This window comes from Caenorhabditis remanei, chromosome IV, assembly GCF_010183535.1.
Source record: "Caenorhabditis remanei strain PX506 chromosome IV, whole genome shotgun sequence".
Taxonomy (NCBI): Eukaryota; Metazoa; Nematoda; class Chromadorea; order Rhabditida; family Rhabditidae; genus Caenorhabditis; species Caenorhabditis remanei.
Window position 1 is genome coordinate 19,926,448 of NC_071331.1, and position 17,184 is coordinate 19,943,631.

Sequence of the window (17,184 nt, forward strand, 5' to 3'; positions counted from 1 at the left end):
TGGATACATTGTTCCACCGGCATCAATTTGGATATCAGAAAGATTGAAATGATCAAATTTCAGTGAATCTTTAGTAACAACAGTTTCAGGATCCAATAGACCGACAATAATTCGTCTTGGTATAATATCGTGATACAGTGTACTAAATGGTAGTTCAAGTCTACCTTCTGGAACTGAAATGAGTTTTACTTTTGAGGCTGTGAAGGGATATTGTGCAGGGGTAGTACGAAGACGATTTTCCAAGGCTATTGTAGCAGACGAAACAACATCAATCGCACGCATATGTAGTTTCAGATCGGTAATTTCCAATTCAGCTTTCGTGTCCTTTGTACTCTGCATACAAAAAGTATCACTGCTTCGGTAAAGGGTCAGTTGTATGTTGATGTGTGGAACCAGTAGACGTTCAGTTTGAAAAGGTTCTAATAGCAATGGGGCGCAGAGATCAAGATGATTCTTATCAGTCAAAGCACGTTGATCGTCATCCTCATGATCCTGCCAACCAGCTGCAGTCAGATATCCATCTTTCGTATCACTGTTCTCTCCCAACAGGGTCAGGATGTAACTTTTAAAGTTATAATAGGACGAGTCGTAAACCTGTACATTGTTGAATGACAGTTTAATCTGATTGAAAAATGTGGCTCCACTGAAATTTGTGTGAATAATCTTCACAGGCTCTCCAGTTCCATTGGTCTCAACATTCTTGAGGCGTAGTTTGAATGAAACATAGGTTCGGTTGAGTTGAAAGAAATGAGCACTATCAAACACATTGAAGGTATAAGGGCCTTTCGAATCTACAGCATTTGAGGGGGTATACGTCATCCATCTTCCTTTGCTAAATGCCACCTGGCTAGGTGGAGTATCAAAAAGACAAATGTTGGCTGGTGCACTTGGTGCACTCTTCGTGTTCATCAATTTTGCCATTTTCCAAAAATATCACTCTTCCGTGATGTAGATTTAGGCAGGGATCGTTTTTTGTTAGACCTTTTACGACTCACTTTCTTTGAATTTGTTCTCGGTTTCTTGACTTTTTTGACACGCCTTCTAACACGTCTCTTGACCGGTTTTCCTTTTCGTTTTGGAGCTTTCCTGCGTCTTCGACGACCACCAGATTGATCGAGTTTACCGATAGCACGGTTTACAAGTGAATTATAGGAATTGGTAGCGTTTTTTGATAGGGACTGTTTGAAAGAGTCACCAGCCACTACGTCGTTTGCAACACGAACTGAGGAATCCATAACTTCACGGCCTAGCGAAACACCCATACGTTTTAGCAGGGGAACAGCGGAAATGAAGAGTTTTCCGAGTAATTGCGAGAAAGGACCGTTTCCCCGCTGATAGAGACTTCCGGCACGAAATCCACCAGAACCTGCTTGATTCGGTGTGTTTTCAAAGAAATGGGTCCAATCAATAGAATTGTCAGGATCAAAATAAATATACATATTATGATACGTGATTTATAAGTGTGGAAAGTGTTGATTTGATTATCAACCATCAAGTGATGAAACAATTGGACGGAAGTGAAGAACGACGACAATCTTTCCAGAGTTAAATGGAATGAACTGATCACGATCGTTCTTTATTTGTATGCCAATCTGATCCACATAACTTGACCGAACTGGTACATAAAGCGGGTTTGTGAAGCTTTGGTCAACATTTCCCATAATACCTGTAGAAATGGTGATAACCTTCAAAAGTGGCACTTTCATATGACTTGTAATCTGTGGTTCAACTAAACCGTCAGAATAAATATACATGAGGTCTGACCCGGAATACACTGAATATTGACCAATGACTGGGAAAGTTGTCAAAACCTTATTTAATCCAAGAAAGTAGCTCAAGCGATCGGAAAGTTCAACTTTGGTGACTTTTGGGTGTTTCGGTACAGTTATCCGTTTGAATATCGAATCGTAGGAAAAAAGATCAATTCTGACTTTTGTGTCATTTGTAGCACGGCTTACAATGTTTGTCAGAGTATAGTTCAAAATAGTGATGAGCTCCAGTGGAGAATCGAATGAGCAATGTGGTATTGAACATTTGAACTCTTGTTTATCGTACCAAACAGAAAACTCATTTTCGTACTTTCCATCGCTTTCGAGGGTTTTTGCTATCAAATCATGAGAAGTAGGGTAAATGATTGAACACAAGGCAACTTCATATGGCTTATTGAAGTTCAAAGGAGATGCCAAATGTGTCTTAAAGTTGGAGATTGTAGAAGTAGCTTGGGCATTTGAGACGAGAGTAATGTAGAAATCACTCATTTTCCTTTATTTTTGGGTTTGGTAACAAGTATCCGATACAAGAACCAAGAATGACAAGCCACTGTTGATGTTGAGGGTAGTCGAGAGTACAAATTTTATATAAAGCAACAAAACTGACAATATAAATTATCAAAACTTGGGACAAGAATACAAGCAATGATTTGGAGCAATGAATATTACCACAAGACCACGTTGGACTATCCATCGAAAATACACGAAATGAATAAATGAATCACAAAAAACAATATAAAAGACTACATGTCAAAATTATCATACAAATATTCGACTATTTGCCTTTTTCGTCATTTTGAAACAAAATCATCTCTTCTTCATACCAAATACCATCAAGCTCGTTTTCAGACGCATCAGCCAGAATATAAACAGGAATGTCATATTCAATGATTTTGACCACTTTGAACACTTCTTCAGACCATTTAGCACGAGTACCTTTAGCGAATGGGGAATTTTCCATCAAAATACGAACAGTGTCACCCAATTTAAATTTCGAATGTCGAATACGTGAAGATCCATATAACCGATTCCAGATTTTTTGTGCATTCTTCGATGTCACCTTCTCAGGCGAAGTCCCGATAGAATCCATAAAAGTGCTATTCAATCCATCCACTATTTCATCCAAAACAGTTATCCATGCATAACTGCCTGTAGCTGTAAACCACTTTTCAAGTTTGTTCTTAATCCTCATGATCGCATTTTCGGCATAACATGCTTTGACATTTGTATTTTTTGGGTTCATATGAGAAATTCCGCATGACTTGACAAGATGTTGGAATGTTTTCCCCATAAACTCGGTACCTGAAAAATCATAAATATTTGTGATTTGAAAAAGACAAAATACCTTTATCAGTGTATAAACGTGAAGGTATTCTCCATGATGTACGCAAAATGTCACGATAAGCATTAGAGACGGTAGCACATTCCTTGTTTTTCAGTGGTCTTGCAAACAGGAAACGGGAAAAAACATCAACTACAACCAGAATGTAACAAAATCCCTTGTTCTTCTTTTTGAGAGCTGGTAACATTGCAAGATCGGCCATATGATGACTATCGGGACCTGAGGCAACCCATGGGTTATGTTGAATTTTCTTGACTGGGTGAAAATGTCTCGTATAAACTGTATTTGAATGGAGATAGGATACGACATCTTTCCTTGTTATGTTCTTGTTGATTTTTCGTGCTTGAGCATGTAAATGAGAAACACCACGGAAACCAGACTTTGGATTGTGATACAACTTTTCAAGTATTTCTCTTTTTTCCTGCATTCTGATTACCGCTACTCCAACGTCTAACTTTAAAGTTTCTGCTACTGGATCGTTGTGGGTATTTACGTTTTGGATTCAAAATGTACTTTTCCGGAAAATTGGTTTCGTTCAAGTATTGTGAAATGGCAAAAAGGCCTGGAGTTGGTTTAGTAATTGGTTTTTCGTTGCTAAAGTCTTCGAGAACCTTTTTAATAGTGATGTTAGGTATTACAATATTCCTCAAATAGAAAGTTCCAGTAGTCTTGTCAATTTTGAAAACTTGAGGGTTATTCTTGAAATGGTTGAAAAGTTTTTCTTTTGAAGACTTGATTTTATCAGCAGTTTTAGAAGGTGATACAATAGGTTGTGGTGGTGGACTCTGTACCACATCATGTACACTATCAGCATCATCAAATACGTCATCGTTGTCAGGATTCACCGTTTCGCTTGTCGTGGGGGCATTTTCATCAAGTTTTGGTATTTTTACAGAATCCTCTTGTTTTGAGGCGTTTACACGTTTTCTCACCAAATCTGATAATTCCTTTTGCAAATGAGCTAGTTTGGTGTCATTTTCCATTGGTGCATCAAGAATATTATCGATAGGGTTTTTTCGGTTGGAGATTAAATCTTCATGTTCTTCGATTGAAAGTAGCACGTATTTACCGTAAGACATTTTCAAGAATAGTAGAAGCAGCGGATATCAGCACAGGTAAAAGTATGGCAACTGGTGAACCTCCTGTTTGAACTAGAAACTGTCTAGTTTCCTCAATATTCCGTAGAGTTGCCAAATGTCTCAAGTTTTCAGACTCTGGTTTGAGTTTTTGCACGAAGACGCGTGGAACTTTGACAGATCCGTTCAAAATGTTGAAAATGAGCTCCACGAGACAAACAATCATATTATCGGAAAACTCACCAATTTGAGTAATTCTTTCATTTTCGTCCAAAGTTTTTGAAAGAGTAAGAATTTTGTGAAAAGTATCCAAATCCCAAGTAGGGCACTCATTTTGGGATGAAGACATGTGTAGTTTTGCCAGGGAGAAGATTATCACGATAACGAATTTCGTCGGGGCAGTTTTTGTGAAGATCAATCAGTAAATAAGTATATGGTTCGCTGGTAGCGTCGTTATAAATGGCCAAAAATGTGTTGCAAGCACCTGGCATAAGTTGTGACCCCAAACATCTCACACTTGACTTGTCCGCATTGTTTTTGAACAAAATGATATAACTTGCTTGCAAACGTAGATTTCTAATCACTTTTGAATAGAAAATGGTATGAAGTAGAAATACAACGGTCATATCGTAATGATGAGCCAAAACAGACACAAGTCGCTCCATTCCCGAGTTTTGATCGATTTTTGTCATTAAATCGTCAATAACCACCAATACCTGATCTTTCTTGTATTTCTTCAGTTCCTCCAGATTTGGTAATCCTTCACGTAACATGACATCTTGTCGATTTTTCAACGAATCAGGGACACTTTCAAAGGTGTCGTAGTACCAAAAGCAGATTTTACTATCCACATCAAAAATAATGTTCCTTTGGTCGACCAGTTTCCGTGCCAAAGTACTTTTCCCTTGACCACTGGGGCCGACAATCAGAATAGTCGACTGCCAGGATAGCTTAACCATGATGAATGAATATTTTTAGGAATAAATTTTATTTATTTTCATTCCATCCGACGCGAAAAAATTTCTATTATTTTTTTGATTACTGAAGAATTTCACGAATTTTCCATTTTGTCGTACAATTTCCGATATTAACACATTTCCGACAATATTTCACTAAAATATGTGATGGCCGTCCCGTAAATCGACACGACCTAACTCTTCTGTCTCCTAGTCCCCGGCCACGCGCAAGTACGTAGTTCACCACGGGCATTGCGGACTTTTCCCCTCTCTCAACTATTTCATCATCTCCCTTCTCTCTGTCTGTTTGCTTCCCCCCAGACGACCCCGCGCAAGTACGTAGTTCACCACGGGCATTGCGGACTTTTCCCCTCTTTCAACTATTTCATCATCACCTCCGCTTCACCCGTCTGTCTGTGTGCTCGTTGGCTTCCCTCTCTGAGAAAAAAGTCCTATTCAACAACAAATTTATTCAACTCTAATAATAATAATAACAAATAATTAGAGTTGGAGGTTCTCCGGCGGTACTGGGACGTAAGCCGGCATCATCGCAAACACCGTTGGATATCCTTGTGCTGGTCTTGTGCTTCTTGTCCTACACGTGCTGCAGTGTAAATAAGATCCCCAGTTCATATGCACGGAAATGCGTTCAATACACTGGTTGCAGAAGGTGTGACCACATGCTGAAAAAAAAAAAGTTTTCAATACATTATCTGAATTTTTTTAAAGATTCTTACTGAGGACTTTTGGTATGACTTGGCCATCATACGCTCTTATACAGAGCAGGCAGCACCGACTTTCCTCACCGCGGACATCTCGGTCGTTCCTGAAGAATGCGATTTCGGCGTTTCGCCTTCTCATCTCTTCTTGAAGGTGATCTCTTTCTCCTCGAAAGCGGTCTCTTTCTTCTTGGAGACCATTCTTCTCCTGACGCAGGATTGCGACTCTTCTCTCGAGGGCCAACATTTTGTTGTGGTCCGATTGCGCCTTTGTTGAAGTGACGCAATCACACAGGACATGTACCACCTGAAAAAAAAATCATTATATAAGTTTTACCAAGATTAAAAAAAAAAAAATGGAAAAAATCGCGTTTTTAGAGTTTTAAACTTGAAAAATGGCTTAAAATTGAGGAGAAAAATCTCAAAAATCGCGTTTTTTGAGTAAAATGGAAAAAAAAAATTAACACGACTATTAAAAGCCTAACCTGCACTTCCTCCGTTTTGACGATCGCACCGGATGTTGATGATGATGATGCTGATGCAGTTTTCTTGGACGTTGGTGGGGGCTTCCTCTTGGGGAGTTTACCCGACATGGCTGAAATTTAAGATTCATTATACAGATGCAACTTTTTTTTGAAACAACAAAAGTATATTATCGTTCTAGTTTGATAGAAAAAAGATGGAAGGAGAAAGCTGAATAGTATTCTACTAGAAATGTTTTAAATGTACGAAAAAAAAAATTGAAAATTGATAATGGCGTTTCTGTGATTGAATGGGAAAAATGTTTCCGTCAACAAATTTTTTTTTGAGGGTGGAGCTTTGTGAATTTTCGAGTAATAGTGGGTTGGACTTTTCTTTGTCTCTACAGTGATGAGTTATCATCAAATACGGCGGCACCTGGACGTTTTTGAATTTTTGAAATTTTTCTTTGTCTTTATAGTGATGAGTTAGCGCCAAGTACAGGCACCCTTTTGGAATATTTTTTTGTTTACTTACCAATGAATCAGGAATACCCATCTTTGCGAATTTTGAATTCGTTTGAACTGGAAAAATCTTCTGTTTTACGGTAGTTTCCCTAAAAAATAGGATAGAAATGGAAATTGTTAAAAAATATATCATGGAAAAATCACCATTTTGATTGCAGGAAAAAGAAATGAAAAAAGAAAAAAAAAAAAAAAATTTATTTACAAAATATACAACAAATTAACAATACCCGTAAGGCAAAGTAGACCCGTCCGACAGTACCCGGCGTTTGTTGAACGTGTATCGGAATTTCTTCGTAGTATTCTTTGAATACACATTGTGCGCTCTATCCCTGATCATCTTGTGTTGGGGAAACTCCTCAACCGTCCTGGTCGGATCCTTATTCAGCACCTCATCGACCAGTTGCTTCATCTTCGAGAAGGTGAATTTCTTGTCGACCTGGGAGTTCATTGTTACTCCTTTGGCTTTTCTTGAGACCTGAAAATGTAATTTTTATAAATATTTTAGCATATAAAATATTTACCTTCTCCTCTCCAGACTCGAGCGTCTCCGTGTAACAATAAGTCTTGGGCCCAGTTGTGACAAATTCCTTCATCTCTCCATCGATCTCACTTGTCAATTGTCCGAGATATGGACCCATCTCGTCGACAAGGGGATTCTGGCAACCGTCAGGTACGGCAAATACAATAGAGTCAGTATCTGGAAAAGAAAATATAAAACTTTTGAAAAAAAAAGAGACTATATACCTGTATAAATAATGTTTTCATCTCCAACAGCCTCCATAAATTTATACAGCCTGAGTCGGGCGTATGACGTCGTCAGAGCGGCGATGTGGACAGCTCCCGTTCGGAGACTGGTCAACGTCTCGACTTGCTTTCTGTACTGCACAACAACAATGTTGTTGACAGGCCTCACATCAATAAGCTCAATCGATGTGTCGTGGACCAGTCTCCAGAACTTTGCTGCTTTCGTGATGATCTCCGTTTGTATGCGGTCCACTCGTTGAGCGAATTTACCCCACTGAAATTGTATTTTGTTTTTCAGAAAAAAAAAAAAATTGAAATACTTACGAGGGAATTCAGCAACAACTTCGCCACAGCTCTCATTCCTGGATTCTTGATAAATCTTGTCAGGTCGTCGAGGTTGATGTGCTCCTTTGCCGCATACTCATCACGATAAGCCTCCTTTTCTTCGTCTGTGACCACATTTGACGGGAAACCCGAGCTATACTACAAAGAATAAACTAAATTTTTTGCTACTCTAGAATGAAAAACTCACAATCTTTTCGGCCATCATTTTGTTGATATACGAAGTGAAGAGTCCACCCTCGTTGTTTTCATCATTTTTCAACCAAAGGGGATATTCAACTCCCTGAAAAAAAGAAGACATTTTATATTTTAATAACAACAAAAAAACTCACGTGATAAGCCTCAGTTATTGTATAACCAAGACTGAGTGCCTTGGTGAGCTCGAAGGTTGTGAAGGTTCCGTTGAAGGATCTTTCTTCATCTGAATGTTGACATGGACCTTGAAGTTGATTTTTGGCACACTCTGGAATTTTGTACAATTTCGATAAATCTTTTGGTTTATAAAACTTACTATGACACAGGTAAAACATTAGTCTGTTCGCGACTCTTCCAGGAAGCAATGGAAGTTTCAAATCACGTGGTGCGACTACTCTGCAGCTCAAGAATCCCATGAACGTCAGTTGATCGGGAGATGTCATGGGTGTGGGAATTCTTGATCTTTCCACATCTGCAGGGGGTCCGACTGGGTATGGTTCATATTTCATCACAGTTGGATATAAACTGAAAAAGAAAGAATTTTTCTCGGAAAAATGTATAAAATTTACCTGACAACATCCAAGTAGTGCAATTTTTTACCATTGTTGTTGGTATACAGCCGGAAAACTTCGGTCCTACCACCAACCAGAGCCCGTTCACAATGTAGAAGGTCCTTGAAATGTACTATTTTTGTCTGAATAGTAAAAGAAAATACTCACCATAGGCTCATAGCCTTCAAAGAATTCGGCCATGTCGACATCATTTTTCAGCTGGTTTCGGACTTCACATTCCCAAACTACTTGCACTGGATACGATTGTTCAAGAATCCTCACTCGCTTGTCGTCCTTTTCACGAATCTTTTTCACGGTTTTGTCCCCAATCATGGATTCCTCCGAGTATTTGCAGCAATGACCATGCCAATAACATCCCTAAAATATAGTTTTTAATGGTTTTTGAAAATTTTAAAGTTACCCGAAAGTCGATGATCTGGCCTTTAGGATATTCCTCGCACTTGTCAATGAAACCATCTACGCGGTACTTCCCAATTTTCTTCTCGCCATATGTCGTCGACATCTGGACGTGGACTTTTTCATTGTGTTCGATCCATGCCATGTATTTTTGACTCATGACCGAAGCATTGACGGAGACGGCTGGCTTGGCATCCAGGACGATCGGTGACCCGTTTTTCAAATGGCCTCTTCTGAAGACCTGCATGGCAGCAGATGCGGCAGTGACCGACTCCTGTAAGAAATTTCAAGTTTAAACGATTAAAAAATGTTTTTCTTACCTCCAACAAGCATACATCGGTCATCTCCTCAAACGACTTCTCAAAGTTTGTCATGGCCGATGCGAGAATGAAGACATCATTATAACAATAGTTTTCAATTTCTTCAACAAAATTGAACTTTTTGTCTGCTGCCCGCTCCGCTGCCAAAAACTCCTCCAATTCCTTTCGTTTGGCCGGTGCCTTGTTGTCGAGGTCGTAATACTTATCGTCAGGGATACCACCATCATAGTCAAAGTTTTCTGGCTGGATGAACTTGACGGGGAAATCGCTGAAAATGTCTATTACTATCTAAACTGAGAAATAAAATAAAAACATACCCCTTGACCGAGTCGATTTGGAAAGTTTTCGCCACATTGGCCAGACTCATATTCAAGTATCTGACAGAGTCGACGACTTTCACTCCCTTGTGTTTCAAAAACACCAATTTAGTACCATCCAGGGCAATTTTGGGTGCCTCCTTGTTGCTGGCTATCAGTTTTTCAAGAATAAACTGAGCATCGTATCTAAAAAGTTATTTTACATACAAAGTTTGAAACGAAAATAATTACCCCGACGCATTGTGAGCCACAGCCACAGCTCCCCTGTGCTCTTCCGAGAATAGCCACTTTACGAGCTCCAAACCGACGTCCACAAAGCGGTTTTCCTCTCGAACGCAGCTGATTTTTTTCACTCGACCTTCGGGAGAGCATTTCGAGCAAACAGTTCCTTCAGCATCTATCAACTTTTTTGGAACAGAGTGGGAGCATTCTTTACAACATTTTAGTGCAACAAAGAGCACAGGAACCTGGAGACCATCCACCTCTGCACGACTCTGAAAATTGGAAAATAAATAAATGAAAATGTATTTTCTCAAGTTTACCTCAATATCGAAATAAATTCTCAGATATTTCAATTTGCTCGGATTTTTGATGCTTGGCATCAATGTGCAATGATGATGGGGCGCTACAAGACACTGGCATCGGTGACAATATCCCTCTCCGCATACATGGGGTCGACTATTTTTATTGCGATACACAGACTTCTGGCATTTACCACATCTTTTGGTTTTGTCACATCGACTGGCACCACCTTTTGGCCCTAAAAATGCAAACTTTTACGCTAAATTTCAGTATTAAAACCCTCACCTTTCATTTGATGGTTCTCAAAGCATGTCTTCGACTTGAATATCAGTTCACATTTTTCACATTTTTTCTTGTATCCAGCCTCCTTCTCTGGACAATCTCGCTTTCCACAAAGGCGATGGATCATCTTGCATGTGTAATGTGCACCAACCTCGTTGAAACCAGTTTCGCAAATGTCGCAATAGTAGTCAGACTTGAAGAGCCCACATAGAGTTCGCACTCCACGATAGTGACCATCTTCGAGGAGAAGGTACAATTCTTTTCCCTTCCCCACATCCGTCCCTTTGAAATAGGGGATATATGAGTTTTGCATAAAAACATATATCTGATATTTTCCGGCAAAGAGAGGGGACTCTTGGAATTTTTTAATATCATCGAAATCAAAATCTTTTGTTTTTTCGACACCGGCCAACTGTAATTTTTCGAAATTATTTTTGTGAGAAATTTTAAACTGAAATATTACCTGCTTCATTGACTCGACTCCATCATGTACCTTTTGAACCGGTTTTTGTTGCTGTTTTTGTTCAAACTTGCTACATATTTGACACGGTTCTTCTCGGTCTTGAAGTTTTGTATTCGTGATACATTAGAGCCTGGTAGAGCGCATGAGGGAGACAATCGTCAGACACTGAAAATGATTTTTTTTTGTTAAAGTTCGTAAAAGTTTTAAAAGTTTACCATTATTCCTCATGACAACACCTGATTTGTCAGGTCTCTGCGCCACAGCCTCATCGTCCTCCGACTCTTCATCTGATCCTTCGTCACATTCAATATCGATGAAGTCGTGACCCTCTCTTTCAGCCACCACCTCCTCGTTGTTGTGGAGAGCCTCAAAGTCCTCCTCATCCGCCTCAAGACGTCTTCTTTTTCTCTTCTCCAAAGCGATGGTGTTCAGCAGATTCTCCAGACGATACCTCTTCACCCCGCTTCCTTTTGGTGGATGGAGGTATGTGATCTGCATCAACAGTCGTGGTACGTCGAGCTCGAGGGGAGATCTGTTCGACTGTGACATATTGTCCAAGTTGTTGACGATATCTTCCGTAGTAATCTTCGACATTTCCTTGAAACATAGACCAACACCATCTGTGATCTCTGGAGATTCGAACAAAACACCGGCCTTCATTATCGTTCCGGATCCTGTTGGTGGGGCATTTTGGCGGATCAGTCGGATCACATTATCAGCAAAAAGATCTGCTCCATCAGGATCAACCATAAAATCATTCGGAATTTCTATATCCAGTGCCACAACAGAAACCCCTTCAAGTTCTCCTTTGGTTTTTGCTTCACGCTTCCGAAGAACATTTAAAGAAGCTCCGCCTACTTGATTCTACAAGAAGGGAGGACTATATAAACAAAGATTTTCATTTAAAAAGACACTTACAGGCCATTCGCCAACATTTTCCTCGTCTGGATAGTTTTCCTCCGGTTCTCGAAATTCCTCCACTTTTCTGACCATTTCTTCTACCAATTCTTCGATTTCCTCTTCATCGCTCATCTGAATTCTTTCTTCATCCGCCACAACCTTTTCAACCAATTCTTGAACTAATTCTCTGACCTCGTCGTTAATCATTGTTGTTTTTCAGCTCGAAACCTGAAAGAAAAAAAAATGAATACTCAAGTACCAAAAGGAAATACGATCAACAACACGACAACCGAGTACATCTACCAACCGCAAGACAACTACGCAACCGACATGGTGAGTTTATATACTATTTTTATCGATCAATTTTTATTTAAAAACTTGAAAATTTCAGGCAATGTCCCTATTCAACGAAACACCCATCACACACAATCAAACACAGAAAGCCGAAAAGAAAAAGGACGCGTACACCTTTCATTTCGCAAAAGGTTCGGCTCCTGTGATAAACATATATAAAAAGGATTGAAAGAAGGAAAATGGAGCAAAAGGGTGTTTTCTACGACCTATGTGATGCGTCATCCAATCACTTTTCGACAAATTGATTGTGTCCCAGCCAACTTCTTCAGCGATGAATCATCCACTTTTTGCTATTTTTCACAATTTTTCATATCTCTTCGGTGTTTTAGCCATTTTCCGACTTTTTCATTATTTCTCGACATTTTATCCAAAATACATCTGTTTTGTACCCGCATATATCCACAATCATCTATTTAACCCCGCCCATTTTCATTTTTGCGACGTTATTCTCCACTCTTCTCATTCTTTCTTTTTATTTTTCTGAATTTTTTCTTCTTCTTTTTAAATCTTTAATAAACTTTTTGTTTCTAGTAATGGTTTTCCAACGCTGGGATGATCTGAGTGCTAAGCCTCAACCAAAAACAAAAATCTTACCGTGGGATGGAGACAACTGCATGGATGCTAGTCCCGGAGAATGTGAGGAGAAGCCCATCAAGATTCAGCAGAGTCGAAAACGAGATGCAAAAGGAGATGTCGATCAGAAAAATCCATCGAAGAAAAAGCGTGGCAACGAAGACGTTGATGAAGCAGCTAAAAGAAGGGTTAGTTTTAGATACAGATTTCTATTTGTTTTGAAAATTCATTTCATTTCAATTCATTCAATGTTTTATTTTTAGGAGTGGCTCCGTGGAAAAGCAAAGGAAGCCGTCATCCCTGAAGAGAAGGCAGCACAACTGAAACCCGAGTATCTCTTCAAAGAGACGGGTCCACTTGTCATCTACCTATGCCATGCATGCAGGATCTACAACTCCAAGAGACCAATGAATCAACTCGGTGATGGGATGGCCGAACTTCGTAAGTTTTTTTTTTGCTTTATTTTTAAAGAAAAAGCTGTGTTTCGCTGTAATTATCAAAATATATAATCTTTTTTCAGCACTCGGTATGTGCACAGTGTGCCGTCATTTCCTCATCCAACAACACACAATGAAATTCTACCACCACGACTTGCCATCTCTCAAAAAGAAAGAACTGTTATAATTGTTTTTTATTTTCACAATCTTTTTTCTTTTATCATTCCTCTAAATAAATTTTCCGAGTACGATTGTTTTTGAGAAGTAGGGGAAGCCACAGATGCACATTGTTTGCACTGTCGAGAAGACAATGTGATGACGAATGTCCTGTCCCCGTTTCGAGGAACATGGTCCTATCACGACCTGACACGGGAATGACAAAACTATATTAATCATGCACAGTAGCATGTCCCTCATAACTCCACCTACTGTAGATAAGACTCCACCTACTATAGATAAATTGGGTCCTATTCAATTTTTAATTTCTGGAGTTTTTAATATTTGCTTTTTCTTTTTCTTGCTTTTTAAAATGTTCTTGAGAAAGAAACGACCTTAAAAATAATGCAATATCGTAGAAATTATAGACGTTGTCGATCTTCTACGATGCCTGTTTCTGCCAAGCCGTTGTTTTTCCTCTGCGCCTTCATCCTGAGCCAGTTGACGGCGATGCAGAAGACCATTGCAGTGTTCTTGCAAAATTTTCTGGAAAGAACCCCGGTAAGTTTCATTGATTTAAAAAAAAAAAGATTTATCAACCTACTATAAAACTTTTTCGACTTTCGAGAAAAAACTAACTGAAAAATATTACGAAAAGTTTATATTTTTGAAAAACTATCTTTAAAACAGAGTAACATTGTCATGTTTATCGTAATGCATATATTAGGAAAGATGTCACTGTATCTCATGATACCTCCTCGCATTTTTTTTTTTTTAGTCTTTTTAAAATTTATTTTATTTTATTTGAAAATTAAAAACTCACATAGGATGACTTTTCCAGGACCAACAACTTTTCCGGTTTGTCAGTGGGCCAGCTGGAACAGGAAAAACAATTCTTCTCCATTACCTCAGAGATGTCATTGTGCGCCATTTTGATACGAACGCAGCCTGTCGCCTGGCTGCTTCAACAGGAACCGCAGCATGGAACATCCACGGAGCCACACTACACTCGTTGATCAAATTATCTGTAAGTTTTAATTTAAAACAATATCGAAAGTATAAATTGTAGTAAATGATAAACTATCAGTAGAGTTCCTCAATTCTCTTTTTAAGTTTTTAATAATTTCAGATCGAAAACGAAGATGCTTTTCAAGTATTAGATGGACCTACTCTTGATACTCTGAGAAAGGAACTAACCGGAATGAAATTCCTCTTCATCGACGAAGTTAGCATGATGAGCGCAAAGGCTCTCTCGGAGACGTCGTCCATCCTTCAGAGAGTCTTCTTGTCACATCTTCCTTTTGGAGGAGTCTCTGTTTTCCTGTTCGGAGATTTGCTGCAATTGGAGCCAGTAAATGGAGAAGGAATATTCGAAGGTATGGTTTTTATACCTTTCTTTTTTTTTTTCAATTAGAAAAAAACTTACTTCCAGATCTTCCAATGTGCTACTTGCCAGAAAGAAATGCTCGCTCCACGAACCCAAACAACGACCCACTTCACGAGAACCTCTTCCAGCTATTCAAAACATTCCATTTGACAAAATGTGTGAGGGCTGAAAAAGAAGAAGATGTGGAATTGTTGATGAAAATAAGAAGAGGAGACACGGACAAAGCAATGTTTCGACAACTTGAACTAAAATGTGGAATGTCGGGAAAATTCCCAAGCGAAATTTTCGCCGAATTGGAAACTCTGGAATCAGCAAATCGCGGTAAAAGTTTCATAATATTGACCGCTGGGAACAATGACGCAAAACAGCTGAATGATTACGTAAGTTTAAAAATATATTTTGTATAAAATTATGTGAATGATTTTCAGAAAATCGGGAAAATTGGTGAAATCACATCGTTGAAAAGAGTCAGAGCCACACCATCGCCGTCAATGCCTGAAACCTCTTTCAGAAAAGTCACAGGATTCGTACCATTCGTCAAGAACGTCGCTATAGGCTGCAGGATAATGTTAACCTACAATAAGTGTTCTAGACGGGGTCTTGTTAATGGGGCCATAGGAAAATTGAAGGAAATCCATAGAGATTTCTTGATAATTGACTTCCCCCTTGCTAAAAATGAGAGAATTGAAAGGGTTGGTTATAGAAAAGGGGTTAACTACTGGCAAGATTTTCCCATTGTAGCGGCGGAGGCTATAACTATACATAAAGCCCAGGGCCTCACTTTCGATGGAGTGATCATTGTGCCGTCAAAGGATAACATCCAAAACGGCATGATGTACACAGCTCTGTCGAGGGCGAGGTCGCTGGATCTTTGCCGTATAGTGAAATATAATCCTTTATATTTCAAAACATCGGAAAAAGGAAGGGAATTTTATTCTAAGAGAGGTCGTTTGTAGTAATGTTGTTGATTTTATCTTAATAACCCTATTTCATTTTAAACATGTGGTCTTATTTATCCTATATTTATTTTATAATATATTATTTTCTAATAAAGATGATTTGATAGTTGTGAAAACTGGAAAAAAAGGTAGAAACTACCAAAATGGGGAGAATGAATGAGGAGATTGTAACAGACGGGAGGGAGAGAGAGGGAGACTACTTTTAAAATTGCGGCTTCTTAAGTGACTAACACTTGCGAAAAAACTGAGTATTCAAAAGACATTTATGTCTAACGTCTTTCTGCCGACAAACCGAATAGGTATTTTTGAATTAGAAAGACAGAGAGGGTGGTATAACATCGATACGTGGTGTGTGTGTGCACGGGGCTAATCCTCCTCTCGATCGTATGCGTCGCGGTCCGCGTGCGGTTACTAATATATCTTCGAGGTGATCCCCGAAATAAGGCCACTATACAAACTTAATTGTAACAAATTATGCAATATCGCTTCGAGACCAAGAAATTCGAAATCTACGCAAAATTCTGTTTTAGAAAAACATAATTTAGCTTGATTTTTCATTTAAAAAAGTTGAAAACGGGTGAGGGATGCGCTGAGTGAAGGGCAATAATGGACCTAGTCAATAAGGAGAGAGGTAGCGAGGCACAATGTCATCAGGCGAGAGACGCAGACATTGTGAAATAGTATGTAAGAGGAGGAGACGCAGCGTTACGGTCGGGGAAGAGGGGAAGCCAAGGGGAAGACGAGGGGAAGGTATGAGAGAGTGAGAGAGTGCTGGGAGGTACAAGAAAAAATGGTGCTAAACTCCCCCCCACAGTTCTCTTGCTGAGACAAAAAATTCCGTTTGTTTTTGTAGCACTTTCTTAAAATTTTCACTGTTTCACATGGTTTCATTAGGTCACAAAGACATGTTTGATGTGGTAATAGCATTGAAGAAAAAATGTATTTCAGATAATCATAATCAGGCCAGCAAACAATCTGTAGGGTGTTCCAAAACATTTTTAATTCATTAAAAATTTCAGCCAGGTAACAACTAAATTTTTGACAATTTCCATTGTATATTATATCTGACTGATTTTTATTGAACTTTTCTTGTTATCTCTACCAACACTGCAAAATTACCTATAATTATTTTTGATTTTTTGCTGTTATAAAAAATTGTCAAGTATTTTTTTTGTAAAATAAAGTTTAGTGATGGTTTTCTAAGCAGACGTATTTAATTTCTGGCCCATAATGCGATGATACGACCGCTTAACACAAAACATGAAAGTAATCCTGTTTGAATTGAAACAGTAGATTTTTAGAAACTTTTTAATTGTCACGCAAAACATTTTCACTGTTTCAATTAATTTCCAAATGTTCACAGCCCTAAATTGATCAATGAGACGGTCCACAGCCCTGTGTTGATCAGTAATATTAT

The 17,184-nt window shown here is 38.8% G+C and overlaps 4 protein-coding genes across 4 annotated transcripts; 3 read left to right on the top strand and 1 right to left on the bottom strand.

Annotated features, from left to right (window-relative positions):
* Positions 1 to 11,071: 11,071 nt before the first annotated feature.
* Positions 11,072 to 12,033, bottom strand: GCK72_015320 (uncharacterized protein; the record flags this gene model as incomplete). Its single annotated transcript, XM_053730777.1, has 3 exons — positions 11,072 to 11,166; positions 11,217 to 11,865; positions 11,920 to 12,033. The coding sequence occupies 3 exons, from the start codon at positions 12,031 to 12,033 to the stop codon at positions 11,072 to 11,074; spliced, it is 858 nt and encodes a 285-aa protein (XP_053585549.1).
* Positions 12,034 to 12,144: 111 nt separating this feature from the next.
* GCK72_015321 (uncharacterized protein) lies at positions 12,145 to 12,424 on the top strand (the record flags this gene model as incomplete). Its single annotated transcript, XM_053730778.1, has 2 exons — positions 12,145 to 12,234; positions 12,293 to 12,424. The coding sequence occupies 2 exons, from the start codon at positions 12,145 to 12,147 to the stop codon at positions 12,422 to 12,424; spliced, it is 222 nt and encodes a 73-aa protein (XP_053585550.1).
* Positions 12,425 to 12,788: 364 nt separating this feature from the next.
* On the top strand, positions 12,789 to 13,452 carry GCK72_015322 (uncharacterized protein; the record flags this gene model as incomplete). Its single annotated transcript, XM_003095392.2, has 3 exons — positions 12,789 to 13,016; positions 13,092 to 13,269; positions 13,349 to 13,452. 3 exons carry the CDS (start codon positions 12,789 to 12,791, stop codon positions 13,450 to 13,452), a joined length of 510 nt encoding a protein of 169 aa, XP_003095440.2.
* Positions 13,453 to 13,868: 416 nt separating this feature from the next.
* Positions 13,869 to 15,700, top strand: GCK72_015323 (uncharacterized protein; the record flags this gene model as incomplete). Its single annotated transcript, XM_053730779.1, has 6 exons — positions 13,869 to 13,982; positions 14,263 to 14,448; positions 14,551 to 14,797; positions 14,854 to 15,188; positions 15,237 to 15,410; positions 15,662 to 15,700. The coding sequence occupies 6 exons, from the start codon at positions 13,869 to 13,871 to the stop codon at positions 15,698 to 15,700; spliced, it is 1,095 nt and encodes a 364-aa protein (XP_053585551.1).
* Positions 15,701 to 17,184: the final 1,484 nt, after the last annotated feature.